Source organism: Thalassophryne amazonica, chromosome 20 (genome assembly GCF_902500255.1).
Source record: "Thalassophryne amazonica chromosome 20, fThaAma1.1, whole genome shotgun sequence".
Lineage (NCBI taxonomy): Eukaryota > Metazoa > Chordata > Actinopteri > Batrachoidiformes > Batrachoididae > Thalassophryne > Thalassophryne amazonica.
In genome coordinates this window covers 39,438,359-39,452,795 of record NC_047122.1, presented here as the reverse complement: position 1 = coordinate 39,452,795, position 14,437 = coordinate 39,438,359, and the positions used below count along the sequence as shown (strand labels likewise).

The following is a 14,437-nucleotide window of genomic DNA, read 5'->3' as shown; positions in this document are numbered from 1 at the left end:
GGTCCTTCAGACTTTTTTCAGTAAAATGGTTCTTGGGAGCATGAGCATGACTAAAACTTTTTAGCTTTTGGGGGGAGCTCCGCCCCCCCAGACCCCCACCTTTTTAAGCATTTTCCTTATTTTGCCTTTCAGCTTCTGGAGGGGCTCTGCTCCCCATATTCCCTACCTTCTTAAGCATTTTTCTTTTTTTGCTTTTCAGCTGACCCCCCTCATTACAGCCCTCTTAACCCTCTGCCACTTTAAGCATTTTTTTAAAAATGTAGATATAAATTAATATTCAAAGTTTTCAGCTAGTTGACAGTAGGGCTGTACAATATGGCCAAATTATCGTATCTCAATATTGTCAAATAAATTGTCATGTAAATGTCAGTTATATACATGCTGTCCATATTCTTGAGCCGCTTAGGTGGGTAGGGAGAGTTCCCATGGGATAAAAAAGCTTTTCAACCTGCCATCCCTGGTTCTCAAGACCAGGCACCTAATGGCTCTACTCTTTTTTTTTTTTTTTTAGATATTTAGGTGTACCTACCTTAGATTTGGAATGTATAATAGAAGATATAACTTACAGAATTTTCATATCAATATGATATACGATATGACTATGATTTGGCACAAAGTGCAGCAACAGTGAAAATTAAACATTCTTAAACAAAACAGTAATAATATCACACTCATTTTGCACTCATTATAAGGTCAGGATACGGTGCCCTCCAAAAGTATGGAACAGTTGGAATTTCACACATTTTAATTCGTTTATGCCATTTTAAATACAAGAAATACAAAAAAAGTAAAGAATTAAAATGTATAAAATTATCTTCCTCAAACTCAAACTGAAAGAAAATCTCTAAAAGTTGATAATAGCTGTAAATGATAATCAGTTTTATTACCAATTTTCTTTAGACAAGTCAGCGGATGGAAACATGAAATTTTCCAAGTCACTGAATATGTCTTGGACTTTATTTACATCAATTATGAAGAAATGAAAAAGTTTCTTTCACCAAAACATCAAATCTAGGCTTTCATCTCAAGTGTACTTTCTGTCAAATTGTAGCTGAACTTTCAGGTCTTCTTTTTAAGAAAATCCTCCTCTACACCACTTCAGCAGGAAGCTGGATTTCATATTTTTAATTAATTTATATCAAGTTGCAGAGATTTGCTTTCAGTTTGAGTTAAGGAAGATAATTTTAGAAAAAAAAATGTATTTGAAGTGGAATAAACAAATTAAAATGTGTGAAATACCAAGTGTTCCAATACTTTTGAGGGTAATTGAGAAACACTGAGGAGCAGCATGTTAACATCTCATACATAGTGCAGCAGATAAGAGAATATTTAGATTGAAATCCTGCAAATGGTGATACAAGCATCAAATTTGGCACAAATAATCCATAGACTTTAACTCTTAAAAAAACTGATTAGCCACTTGAATTTTCAAGAGGCAGCCAGGTAGGGGTCAATTGAAGAATTACACAGGGGTCTAAATCAGGGGTGGGCAACTTGTTCCAGAAAGGGCCAAGAGGGTGCAGGTTTTCTTTGCAGCCACTGACTCCACCAGGTGATTTCACTGATTAATATCACTTTGAGCAGATGGAATCAGTCACAACAAGCACTTAAAAAATCATTGTGCGTCACAAAGCAGTTATCATATCACTGTGTGAGGAATTGACAAAGTGATGTTCCATAGCTGTATGCTGACGTGCACAGAACAGAAGCAGTGACAGACGTTCAGCAATTGTCTCCTGCGTAACTGGCAACAGACATGCTCCTTCCAAGGCTGTGTTCCCTGCTCCGTGGCTGTTCCATGCTGCTCCGCTTCCACGGCGTCTCCTCTCTGGCAGAGCAAAGTCCATTTAGGATGCAGCAGAACCAGAACTCCAGGGAACAAGGCAGGCAGCTTGCTTATGTAATAAAAGGTGTTTGAAAGCAGACAAACAGGGTAGAACAATGGGTTTGAATCTCACTGGAGAGGACAGGAGCTCTGTTTACATTTCTAGCTGAAGTGACTTGAATCTGACCTTTTTTGTATGTGTTATCCAATTTTTACAATAATTTTTCAGCAGCTGGAAACTCTCTTTTTGTTGCCATGTACACTGACAAAATAATAATAATAATAATAATAATAATAATAATAATAATAACAACAACAAGAGCAATCAGAGATTTATGATGTCCACCAATCTGGATCCAGATTACCTCCAAAATTCAGTGGCGTCTTCTGTGCCCTAATATCAATCTGTGGTGCAAATGTGGTGAGAATCCGTGAAGTAATTTTGACAAAATCTTTCAAAGCTTATATAAAGAATAATCTTGATCCAGAATCTGGATTCAGATCCGGATCACCTCCAAAATTTAATGGGTTATTCCATGGCCTAATATCTATCTGTGGTAAAAAGTTTGTCAAAATCCATGCAGTAGTTTTGACATAACAGTCAGAAAGACAAATAAAATGGTGATGATTTTATGATGTCCTTGGCAGATGTAATAATAATAATAAGAAGAAGAAGAAGAAGAATTATAATAAAATTTAAAATGAGGCCTATCTTCATAATTAACTGGTTTATTTGATGGAGAAAAAGAATCACATTTGGTTTCATTGGCATGGAACGCTACTAACATTTTAGTTTAGATTTTTTTTAAATCCACAGATAAAGACCTTAAATTAGGGAAGAAAAAAAGGCAAACACTACATGATTTGAAATTCTGTCAAAACTAAAACTTTTGCAGATTAGTTCATGCTAAATATTTACACATGTACCCTAATATTTACAAACACAAAGCTCAATATTTAGCTAAATGTTGAGACAAATATGCACTTAATAAGAGCTAATTGTTTGTCCCTGAAAGACAGATTAATAAAGCGTCTTATGACAGACATTTAGCATGTAAAGGCATGTTTATTCAAATTTGCAATTCATGGATGATTTGTATAAGCATTATATTGTAATAAAATATAAAAAATAATAAAATAATTTTAAAAAATGGCTGTTTGCACAAAATTTTGTTTTTTGGGTGGGCTCAGAGAATAATTCAGTGTAGAGCTGCCACTGTAAACCAACAACAGCATAAATGAACCATAAATATCAAAACACTTTATATTTACATTTTTATTGCCCAAAGGGCAGCCAAAAATTGATTATCACATGGGATTTATTTTCGCAGAGCAATTGCGCCCTTTCTTCTCTTATAGAATGGTCCAATCAATTTCACTCATGGTTTCAGTTCAGCATTTAAAGAAAAAATTCTGGACCGTTTCTCGACATTAAATGTACATTTGTTATTTTCACAAAGCGAAAATATCGCACATATCATTGACTTTCCCTTAATTCTGAAGTTTGCTCATTAACTGACAAATTCGCCGAAAGGCATTATGGGTATATGCGTTCCATAATCGCTGCTCTCATGAAAACCTCTTCCTTTCCGTAACCTTGGGCGGGTCTTCTGAATAAAAACGTATAAATGTTATGCTAGACCTAAATAATGCAAACATTTGTCTTTTGTCTTCTCCACAATTCACCACAGCGCTGCTTTGGGGCTTTTCGTCAGTTTCTGCGCTTCGAGTCGTGCGCATGCACACGTCACACTGAATCAAAGATGAAATGTTGAGGAAGAGGCTTCAGACTTCTTAGAGTTCGCTTTTTCTTTTGATGCCTTTTTTCAGTCACTTTCATAAAACATATCAGTTATATTGTTAAAAAAAAAAAAATCCCCAAACATGGGCAGAATTGTTATTCTTACAATTGAATTTAAACCTGGAAAAAAATGCTGTTATTTCAGCATATGCTCCAAAAGTTTTTGACAACACTTTTTGCTGTTAAAATGTTAGAGTTGACTGACCATGCTTTTACTGTAGGTGCAGATTTGACACCCAGTTTTAGACGGGTCACATGCTTCATCCTCAAGAGATCAGCACCTGGACACGAACGTCTTCAAATCGTGGGTGAGTAACTTAGGTCTTACAGATATTTGGTGATTAGTTAACCCATCTTTTAAAGATTAAATCATTTTCTCAGGCAGACACAAATCTTCTTCTGGGATTGATTTTCTTCTCACCGCTCCCCAACTATTTCTGTGTGTGATTAGTGCTGTTCTACCCCCAATAATCTTGTCAGATCACAAAGGAGTCTTTTGCACTGCTGTGCAGGGCCATTTGTCTAACGGGTGGACTGAAGAAGAACAGAGGGTAATGTTCTGTGATGTTGTGTAATATACTGTATTGTGCTTCCAGGGCAGCACTCTGGCATCAGTATGTGTGTGAATGTGAGGCATCAGTGTAAAGTGCTTTGAGTTTCTGGTTCAGATGGAAAAGCATTATATCAGGCCATAAGGTGAACCAAGAACAAGTGGTTAGAAAATGATTTTTGTTCCCATGTCTGGACACTACATTTGAAATGCATTTTTGTATAGACTATTTGCTGTTTCACAGTTGTGAATCTCGCGCTGTCTCGCGGTCCGTGACTCACGCAAGAGGTCGTTTTCAACTGAGTTCCATGTCGCTGACCGAACAGTCCCCCCTAAAAAATCGGCCCTCCCTGCCCTGCCTTCGGTGCGCATGCGTCATTTCTGTGTGTCAGCCACGGTTCATTGATTAACACCTCCTTTCTGCTTCAAACTGCACTCCAGCCATCATCTATCTCAGTGACAGATATCTGAAGTTTTTGTACAATAATCATTTACACATAAATTCAGCATTATTTCATAATAAAAGATGAAGGAAGCGATCAGAGCACCACAACCAGATGAGCTGCTGGTGCTGCATTCACTGCGCTGCCGTCATTTCAAAGTGTCAGTAGCGACTCACCAATTATCACCTCGTTTCTGCTCAAAGCAGCCTCGTTTCTGCTTAAAACTGACTTTAGAATGATTTAAGAGGTTTTACCTTGTCATCTGATGGTTAATAATCACATTATTCCCTTTGATCGCTTTGTGACACATGTACAGTGAAGGCAGGGCAGACCAGTTTTTAGGGGGGGACCATTCTGTCTGTGACACCAGTTCATTGCTCAACGTAAATGCACCTCCTGAAGTGTGGACAACAAGACCACGGCAGAAGTCCATCACAGCCACTTGAACTGTATAATCTGATTGCTTGGATTATAGGTGCTTCAAAGGAACCCACACCAGACTGTTATGTTAATATACCACATAATCTGAGTCTTAAAGCCTTATCCATTTGAGAAGATGTGGCGTATCTTGCTTCTGAGGGCCGTAAGCAGACACCCAAGTCTCTGTGTCTTGGCCTAACTTTTCGCCATCTGTTTGAATGTTCAGAAGGAAGCAGAATATATAGCTACATGGGATGATATTTCTGACAGTGATTTGGATGATTAGAGACATTTACCTGTGTGTGTGTGTGTGTGTGTGTGTGTGTGTGTGTGTGTGTGTGTGTGTGTGTGTGTGTGTGTGTGTGTGTGTGCGTGTGTGTGTGTGTGTGTGTGTGTTTGTATGAAAATTCACCATGTATAATGTATCAGTTGAAGTGTTTTTCCACAAATTTGCAAGATTTCATGGTCTAAAATTCACATTTCATTGTAATAATTCATCAAGACGTGTCTAAAATGTTATCATACTTATATAAATGCCAATTTGGTAAAGTGAATGTAAAATCAATAAAACACATAAAACTAGCACTATACAATTTTCGTTTTTTAAATTTATACTTGTTTAGATTCATGACCCTAATATCTATCTGTGGTGCAAATTTGGTGATCATCTGTGAAGTGGTTTTGAAGTAATCCTTCAAAGCCTATATAAAATGGAACTTGATCCAGAATCTGGATCTGGACCCAGATCACCTCCAAAGTTTAGTCCATGGCCTAATGTATCTGTGTTGAAAATTTCGTCAAAATCCGGGAAGTAGTTTGACATACCGTAATCCTCCTTAACAGACAGACAGACAGACAAATGCAGGTGATTTTATTACGTCCTTGGCAGACGCCATTATTCATTGGATTCTCCAAATATGAGAGTACAAGTGCACTCTGCACAGTTTTTAACATACAGTGTAGTCTGTGATCAGGAATTTGGTATATTGGTTCATGCAGCGTTGAGACAAGTTTGTGAATCCCATCATATGGGCAATTCTTGACACCAGATTAAAATATAGGTCCAGGGTCAGGACCCTGTAACTGTGTACTCATGAGTCTGGAATAAACTCATTATTATTATTATTATTATTATTATTATTATTATTATTATTATTATTATTATTATTACAGCAAATATACAGAAGATGGCGTCATTGCACACTGAAACCCAATTTCAGCTTTGAGCTTTTATTTTGAAGTTAGAGAGGAAGTAGTGGTGGTGGCTTTGTACCGCGCCGAGTTTGACGCTCAAACGAGCAGCAGATGTGATCGTTTGGAAGTGTTGAGTCAAAGCAGGTCGAATCTCTTATTTAGTCTTTTGACTTATAAAAGTGAATCTTTAATGTCAGAGTCCTTGTCGTTGACTGAGCGTCGGTGGAAATGTTCGAGAAATAAAGGTTAGTGTTTGTTTGTTTGTTTTTTAACTCTGCTATGTAAAGAATCTTGTTGGACGGGTTGATATTTTGTGTTGCCATGTTAACCTGTTAACAGTTTTTGTATGATTGTAATCCAGTCGGGGGTGGTAGCCAGTGCGCTTGTGTTTCAGTTTGGACCGTTCCCGGTTCAAACTCCACCCCTGCCACGTTTCTCCATTTAATGTGGAATTTCGTCAGGAAGGGTATCCGGCGTAAAACTAGTGCCAAATCTACACGCAGATCCACCTCTGCTGTGGCGACCCCTAGTGAAAACAAGGAGCAGTCGAAGGGACTTACTTTTTGTAGTCCAGCCCGAAAAAGTTGAATTGAAGTTATTAGGGCAAGACTAACTAAAAGACTAAAAACTAACTGAGCAGCGGAAAATCAAGTAGGTTTTTTTGTTTTGGTTTGTTTTTCTCTCTTCATTCTTGAAAACAGATTCTGTTTCTTTTTGCCATATTGTTAGGATTTTTTGGGATTTTGGTGTGTTGGTCTGTGAAAACAAGGTAACGGATGCAACAGCCAAAAGTTGAATTATACAGTTTGCCCAGTCACAGATGACTGTAACTCTTTCAGACTCGTCATGGGTGTCTTGGTGGCTTCCCTCACTGGTCTTCTTACACAGTCACTCTGATTTAAACTGTTTTATTCTCCACCACAAACTGGTGGGGGTTGGGGAGCTTGACCCCCTATAGTGAGAAGGGGGTTAGGGCTAAGATTGAAGGGGAATAATACAGGTAACTCCTTTTTTTGAGTGCAGCCTACCCTACCAGCATTTACCATACTGTTTTTTGTTTTGTTTTTTAAATTTCTTATTGACTGATGTAAATGAAGTCCAGGGCATATTCAGTGACTTGCAATTGCTCATGCATCTTCCTTCCTCTGACTTGTCTAAAGAAAACTGTATGGAAAAGTGATCATTACAATAAATTGTATCCAGTTACTTATGGACCTGACTGTAAATGATGACTTCTTATCTAGTCCAACTTAAAAAGCAAAAAACAAAAACCCCTCTGGAGCAGCCACTGGTCTTTGGCCCTTCATTGTTTGTTATATTTATAGACAGTATGCCAAAAAACAAAAACCTGCCTTGTTAGCTCACAATGTACAAACCAAAATGAATAGCTTTGGATTGTAACAGCACTGAAAGAAAAAAAAAATTGCTTTGAGTCATTGTTTTTCCATGAAATGACAGCGAGTCTGTGGTCTGTTTAGTCACGTTTGGCATTTTGGCCATATGTTATACCAGTATTCATTTGGCAATTGCAAATTTAATTCCTGAAATTGCTGACATTACTTTTACAGCTTTGAAACCAAACTACTTACAAAAGTATTTTCAGTTGTCTCTCTCTTAAAAACAAACAAAAAAAACAGAAGCCCAATGTTCCTGCAAATCTGTTGAAAAACTGGTGACATAGTTGTCTGCTCCATCAAAGTGGCTTCCTGTTTGAAAGCTATGTGGTCAAACATACATATATAAAACCTATCTGGCAGGGTCAGGATCATATGACACAATTACAGTTTGTCACCTCCTGTGCTTCTGACATGATTTTTTAAATGTTCTTTAATGTTAAAATTTAAAAACTGTGTGGACTTAAGTTTTCAAAAATATTTGTATTTGTCTGTTGGCATCTTGGTCTCACCATCTGCTTTTTGTTTGTGGCTGGGAGGAGGTGGTGTTTAGATGTGACCTCATGCAGAGAGAGTTCGCAGAATGAGGGGTTTAACTAAGGAATGCACGTTTGTGACACAGTAGTATAACGAGAACACTTTGAAGTTGAAAACGAAACAAGTTTGTCCAATGTTGGGAAAGGAAGCGAATAATGCCGCTCAGATGTTCATATTAATTAGATGAATGGATTCAGTCAGCTGGCAATTGTGTTTGTTACCCTCCGGCCAGTAGACCCAGTATTGAGGAGGGTACATTCTTGGCTACACTATAACCCTATGGATAAGGAGTTGTGAAACACTTCCTGTTGACAGTCCTGTCATTTTTTTCACCAACTTTAATGACTGTACCTCTAACACCACTAACAGATCAAATTTGGAGGTGTGTTTGTACATGCAGCTTTTGACCTGTTGCATTGCTTTCCTTGGATCAAGCCACGTTCAGTGTTGTGTCCCTATGACATCATTTTTGCCATACCAAATTTTCTGCTCTATTGAATTCTGTGGAAAAGTTATAATGGTCATAGAAGTTGATATGACATGAAATCACTACTACTCAGGAAAAGATTAGATATTTTTCACAGGTCTTGTAGGTGACAGTCTTCATGAAAATGAATGCATCTGATAGGTTTCAGCTCCTCCGTGACCCTTCAATAGGGTATAGAAGATTAATGAATGAATGTATGGCTATCTATATGTCACAGAAGTCAAAAGTAGGCTTTGCAGGCTTAAATGGTGCTTAAAGCAGGGGAGTTTCTACATGCCCAGACATAGAACTATGAACATTTAAAGATGGTTCACATGGAAATCTTCACTGTATCAATAAAAAGTGCACAGAAAGTTATGTTGTGTACATTATGAGCACTTTAAACATTTAATTGGCACAGTAGTTCAGGATCATGTTTGATCTAATAATTAATTAATGGACTGATTGTCACATTAAATTGAAACAGTTTTACTGTTATTTGTTGATTTGTTGTCTTGTCTGGTCATGGCTTAATAATTTAGCAGTAGTAATAGTTGTACAGTCATTAGGCCGTTGCTTTTCTCCGGAGACCGTAGCATGGATGCAATTCCACAACTCCCCCTGGATAGAGCGTCAGACAATCTCAGGTCCATTTATAGACAAATCTGAAATATTAGCATCTACAGTTTAGTCGTTAAAAGATGAGTAGTAATGTGCTGAAGCTACTGACCATCCCTCCATGTTAAATAGTGTTTAACAGAATGAGTTGGTTCCTCTCAAAGTCAATGAGCATGTATCTTAGCCCCCCCCCATTTTCATATACAGTTAAGTACAGTGTCAGTAATTCAGTAATAAAGTTTGTTTTATGTGTAAAATGTAATGAACTATATGCAGGTTTTTTAAGGTTACTGTTTTATTATTATTGTTATTATTATTATTCACGTGGCCCTATATTTTATATCATGTTTTCTGGAGTATGAGCAACAATATTTATGTATTTATTTAGTTTACTAGTTTGGGTTTTGCGACTTATACTCTGGTGCAACTTGTATACTTAAAAATCATACATTCATTATTCATAGTTCTAATAATAATGACTATTTATATAGGGCTTTCCCAGGAATCAATGCACGAAACAAAAGAAACTCTAATAATAAAAGTTTACTACAACAATGCACAAAAATTTCAATTTAAAGAGCTGGTAATAAATGGACTCACATTTTTATTGTTGTGTTACCAATACTGTGGATTCAGATTCAGCAGTCTGTATTCATTTGCCTCAAATAACATCCATCTTGCTTATTTTAGGAATTTAAAAGTCCTTTTGGCACACACCACAAGTTGAGGGCTTCTTGCAAAAATGTACTGTTAGCTTCTCCAGCCGTGTTGAGCTGGCATTTAACTGCATTAAATAACTTCAAACGTTTTGTTCATTACACGTTTGTTTATTTTGCTTATTTTTGGAATTGAAAAGTCATTATTTTAAGTAGCAGCACACACTGTGGTGTGCACGTGCTACACTGAGCGCCTGTCTGTTAAACATGCCCCCAGGGAAACACTGTGTTTAAAAAGTGAGTTCCACAAACAGAAAGAAGTTGCGATTTATAGTCCTAAAAATACAGTATAAATAAGATTACTTATGCTTGTTTTGCTTAAACTTTGCACTTTTGTGTCTTTTGTGAAACACAGTGGCACATGTGTCTATTTTAATGTAATGTTTCACCTCCTTTAGCTGGTGTGGAGATTTGTGATGTCAGAGGTTGATGGTAGCTTTTACGCAGGGTAACATTTCCCCTAAACTCCTATTGCGCATGTGTTTTCTTCAGTGTTTCTATGTAATGGCAGAGCTCCCGTCTGGACTACTGGAGGCATGTGTTGTGGTTGGAGCCAACAGCGATAAGCTTCGCGAGATATACCAGGTACACAGACGCAAACTAATCGGAGCCTTTACAGCCTGCATGCTTCTTATTGTACAGAGTTGTGTAAGTACTTCAGGTTCTATTAAAACATAATGTTTCTGATGATCCAACAAAAATTATTAACCTCTTGTTATAAGCTGCCAGTCCTTCTTTGTATTCTCCTGAAAGTGACCTTATAGCCCTGGTTTCACCTCTGACCTCAGTGAGGTCACCTGTCGCTTAGTTTCCACCAAAGTTAGAGAGCAGGTTTTAGGCTTAGTCCCTCAATTCCTAAGTTTCTGTTTTTCTCAATTGAACATTTTTTTTAATGATCAAAAGTGCCTGTTTTGATATTTGACCCAAGTGAAAAGACCCTTGGCTGTATGTCAATAATCAGTGATGTTAGAGATGAGAAATTTCTGTCTTAAATTATTCAGAGAATCCAAACTGTTATTTCATCCATTTGAACATTTTGCTGAAAAGGACTGAAAGCTTTGATTATGACCTTTGACCCAAATGAAATGTGTCTCAGTAACCACTGATGTTAAAGAGTAGATATTTTGAACTTGAATTACTCAGGTATCCCAAACTGCTATTTGATTCTTTTCAACATTTTTGCTGAAAAGAATTTGAAGCAATATGACCTAAAATTCATATTGTGGTATAAATTGAATCCCTTCATAGTAACGGTATATCTCGATACAAACTTAAGTGTAAAAATTATAATGAAAGTGTTTCTGAATGAGTTACATAGTCCCTTAGCAAAGCTAAATTGATAAAAAATAAAATAAATAAAAACAACAACAACAAAAAAAATAAAACAAATATGTCATTTTGAGAACATTTATTGTGCATATGTTAAAACGCAGCACTCTGTGGTGTAAAATAGTGCAAATGAACACAAACAACATTTTTATAACTTAGAATGCAAATATAAATTGTAAATTTCAAAAACATGAACAAATGTAGCAAAAAAAAGTTATATACAACTGTTTACATTAAAATGCAGGAAATGCTTCAGGCGTTTTTTGTACAACTATGTACATTGAATAAGATGCCACACAAATTATATTTGTGCCACTCAGAAAAAACAATTCCTGTCCAAAACAAGACCTCTCTGACTTGTTTTGGACATGTAATTTTTGACACTGGAATGACCTCACACTTTGTCATTCCTGCTTCTGTCCAGCTGGAGACAGCGTTAGTACTAGTTTTGTCTGCCTTTGGTGGTGTTTTGTCCAGAAAGTCCTCAGAGACATCGCACATGAGTTGGTGATCCTGATTGGCTTAGGTTGTGTGTTTCCACCAGTGATAAACGGGAAGGCATGTTTTGTTTTGTTTTTTTTTTCTTTCCGTCTCCTGCCCCGAGAGGGAGCTGAATGAGAAAATGAGACTGTTTGCTGTGGCTTTCTGCAAATACACACACACCAAATATAACCATAAAATTCACAAAAAAAACATTGCGGCAATTATTCATCATAGTTCATGTTATAGTAGGCCTATTAACAGAATTTAAAAACTGGTTTAGAGCTTGAATTGCGCACTTTTTTAACCATCTCCTGCTCTGTGGTCTCTGTGCTTGCATCAACAAGTGTTATGGTGATTGGTTGGTCGAGTCCAAATCTCTACCATAGGCCAAATTTATATAATTTATACGTCTACCACATATACCGCACACCCCTAGTCTCAGTTTTGACCATTAAACTTATTGAATTAACCCTTGCTATATTTCAGTAGCGGGTGAGAAATTCTGTATACATACTTTCATATGTGTCACAATCTATTTAGATTTATTTAGGTCAGCATGCTGCTTGACACAAACTGGCACAAGAATGCCCCCTTATGTAAACTTGTGCTGGTTTTGAACAAGATTTTGGGAGCTCGCCCAGACTCCTACCTGGCCCGGGCTCTGTGTAGGCACAAAGCACCTCAGTGTCCAATTTGCACACCAAGCACAGAAAGAATTACTCCAAGATATCAAGAGCTGAGGAGAGAATGCACACAAAGCCCACCCAGAGTTGCAAGTTGCTCCTGAGGTGTGCCGAACCCACCCTGGGCTGTCCTGACTCCTGAGCCAAACACACGGATGGCTGTGGTGGTTAGGTATCCACTGAGCTCTGAAAATCCACCAACTTTTGCCGAGTGTTGTACTTGTTCAGGTGGACTTGCAGTTGAATGTGAAACAGAAGCTTAACACTGCCAAAACACTAAAGCTAAAGGCTCTCTGTGCCTGTCAGCTTCACCAGCAGAGTAAAATAAAGGAACTCCCACTGTTGGAAGCTGAAGTACTGCAGGTCCATGCCCCGCCCTTTGTTTCCAAGGGGAGCAACTCCAGCCACGTGATTAGTCCAGCTTTTGGTCGTGTCCAGAGGAAAAAAAGTTTCATCAAGAAGGTATAAATATTTTGAAATCTACCTCAGAAATAATGTGTTTGGTCTAATTGTTTTTAAGGTTCTTTCACTTTTTAAAAATGAATTGGGCCCATTTACTGTGTTTATAGAAGCAATTGTTTTGTTGCAGAAGAGGCGAGAGCGCGGTGTGGAGTTTCCGAATGGAGAATCGGCCAGTCATGCAGAAACTGTTTCAGTGGCGGAGGATATCAGTGTTCCAAAGGATCTGGATCTCATTGCTTTACCACACCTGTGTTTCCCCGGTAAAGATGTTTGTTCTGTGGCAAACTCATCAATCAATCAATCAATCAATCAATCAATCAGTTTTTTTATATAGCGCCAAATCACAACAAACAGTTGCCCCAAGGCGCTTTATATTGTAAGGCAAGGCCATACAATAATTATGTAAAACCCCAACGGTCAAAACGACCCCCTGTGAGCAAGCACTTGGCTACAGTGGGAAGGAAAAACTCCCTTTTAACAGGAAGAAACCTCCAGCAGAACCAGGCTCAGGGAGGGGCAGTCTTCTGCTGGGACTGGTTGGGGCTGAGGGAGAGAACCAGGAAAAAGACATGCTGTGGAGGGGAGCAGAGATCGATCACTAATGATTAAATGCGGAGTGGTGCATACAGAGCAAAAAGAGAAAGAAACAGTGCATCATGGGAACCCCCCAGCAGTCTACGTCTATAGCAGCATAACTAAGGGATGGTTCAGGGTCACCTGATCCAGCCCTAACTATAAGCTTTAGCAAAAAGGAAAGTTTTAAGCCTAATCTTAAAAGTAGAGAGGGTGTCTGTCTCCCTGATCTGAATTGGGAGCTGGTTCCACAGGAGAGGAGCCTGAAAGCTGAAGGCTCTGCCTCCCATTCTACTCTTACAAACCCTAGGAACTACAAGTAAGCCTGCAGTCTGAGAGCGAAGCGCTCTATTGGGGTGATATGGTACTACGAGGTCCCTAAGATAAGATGGGACCTGATTATTCAAAACCTTATAAGTAAGAAGAAGAATTTTAAATTCTATTCTAGAATTAACAGGAAGCCAATGAAGAGAGGCCAATATGGGTGAGATATGCTCTCTCCTTCTAGTCCCCGTCAGTACTCTAGCTGCAGCATTTTGAATTAACTGAAGGCTTTTTAGGTAACTTTTAGGACAACCTGATAATAATGAATTACAATAGTCCAGCCTAGAGGAAATAAATGCATGAATTAGTTTTTCAGCATCACTCTGAGACAAGACCTTTCTGATTTTAGAGATATTGCGTAAATGCAAAAAAGCAGTCCTACATATTTGTTTAATATGCGCTTTGAATGACATATCCTGATCAAAAGTGACTCCAAGATTTCTCACAGTATTACTAGAGGTCAGGGTAATGCCATCCAGAGTAAGGATCTGGTTAGACACCATGTTTCTAAGATTTGTGGGGCCAAGTACAATAACTTCAGTTTATCTGAGTTTAAAAGCAGGAAATTAGAGGTCATCCATGTCTTTATGTCTGTAAGACAATCCTGCAGTTTAGCTAA

General features: G+C 38.0%; 1 protein-coding gene across 1 annotated transcript in view; it reads left to right on the top strand.

Moving 5' to 3' along the window:
* The first annotated feature begins 6,329 nt into the window (after positions 1–6,329).
* Positions 6,330–14,437, top strand: part of dennd3a (DENN/MADD domain containing 3a) — a 68,024-nt gene continuing 59,916 nt past the window's right edge. Inside the window, exons 1-4 of the mRNA XM_034160797.1 lie at positions 6,330–6,478; positions 10,457–10,549; positions 12,766–12,921; positions 13,049–13,181. Of these exons, the coding sequence (XP_034016688.1) occupies positions 10,469–10,549; positions 12,766–12,921; positions 13,049–13,181 (370 nt within the window). The 5' untranslated portion in view covers positions 6,330–6,478; positions 10,457–10,468. The remainder of the gene's footprint in view (positions 6,479–10,456; positions 10,550–12,765; positions 12,922–13,048; positions 13,182–14,437) is intronic.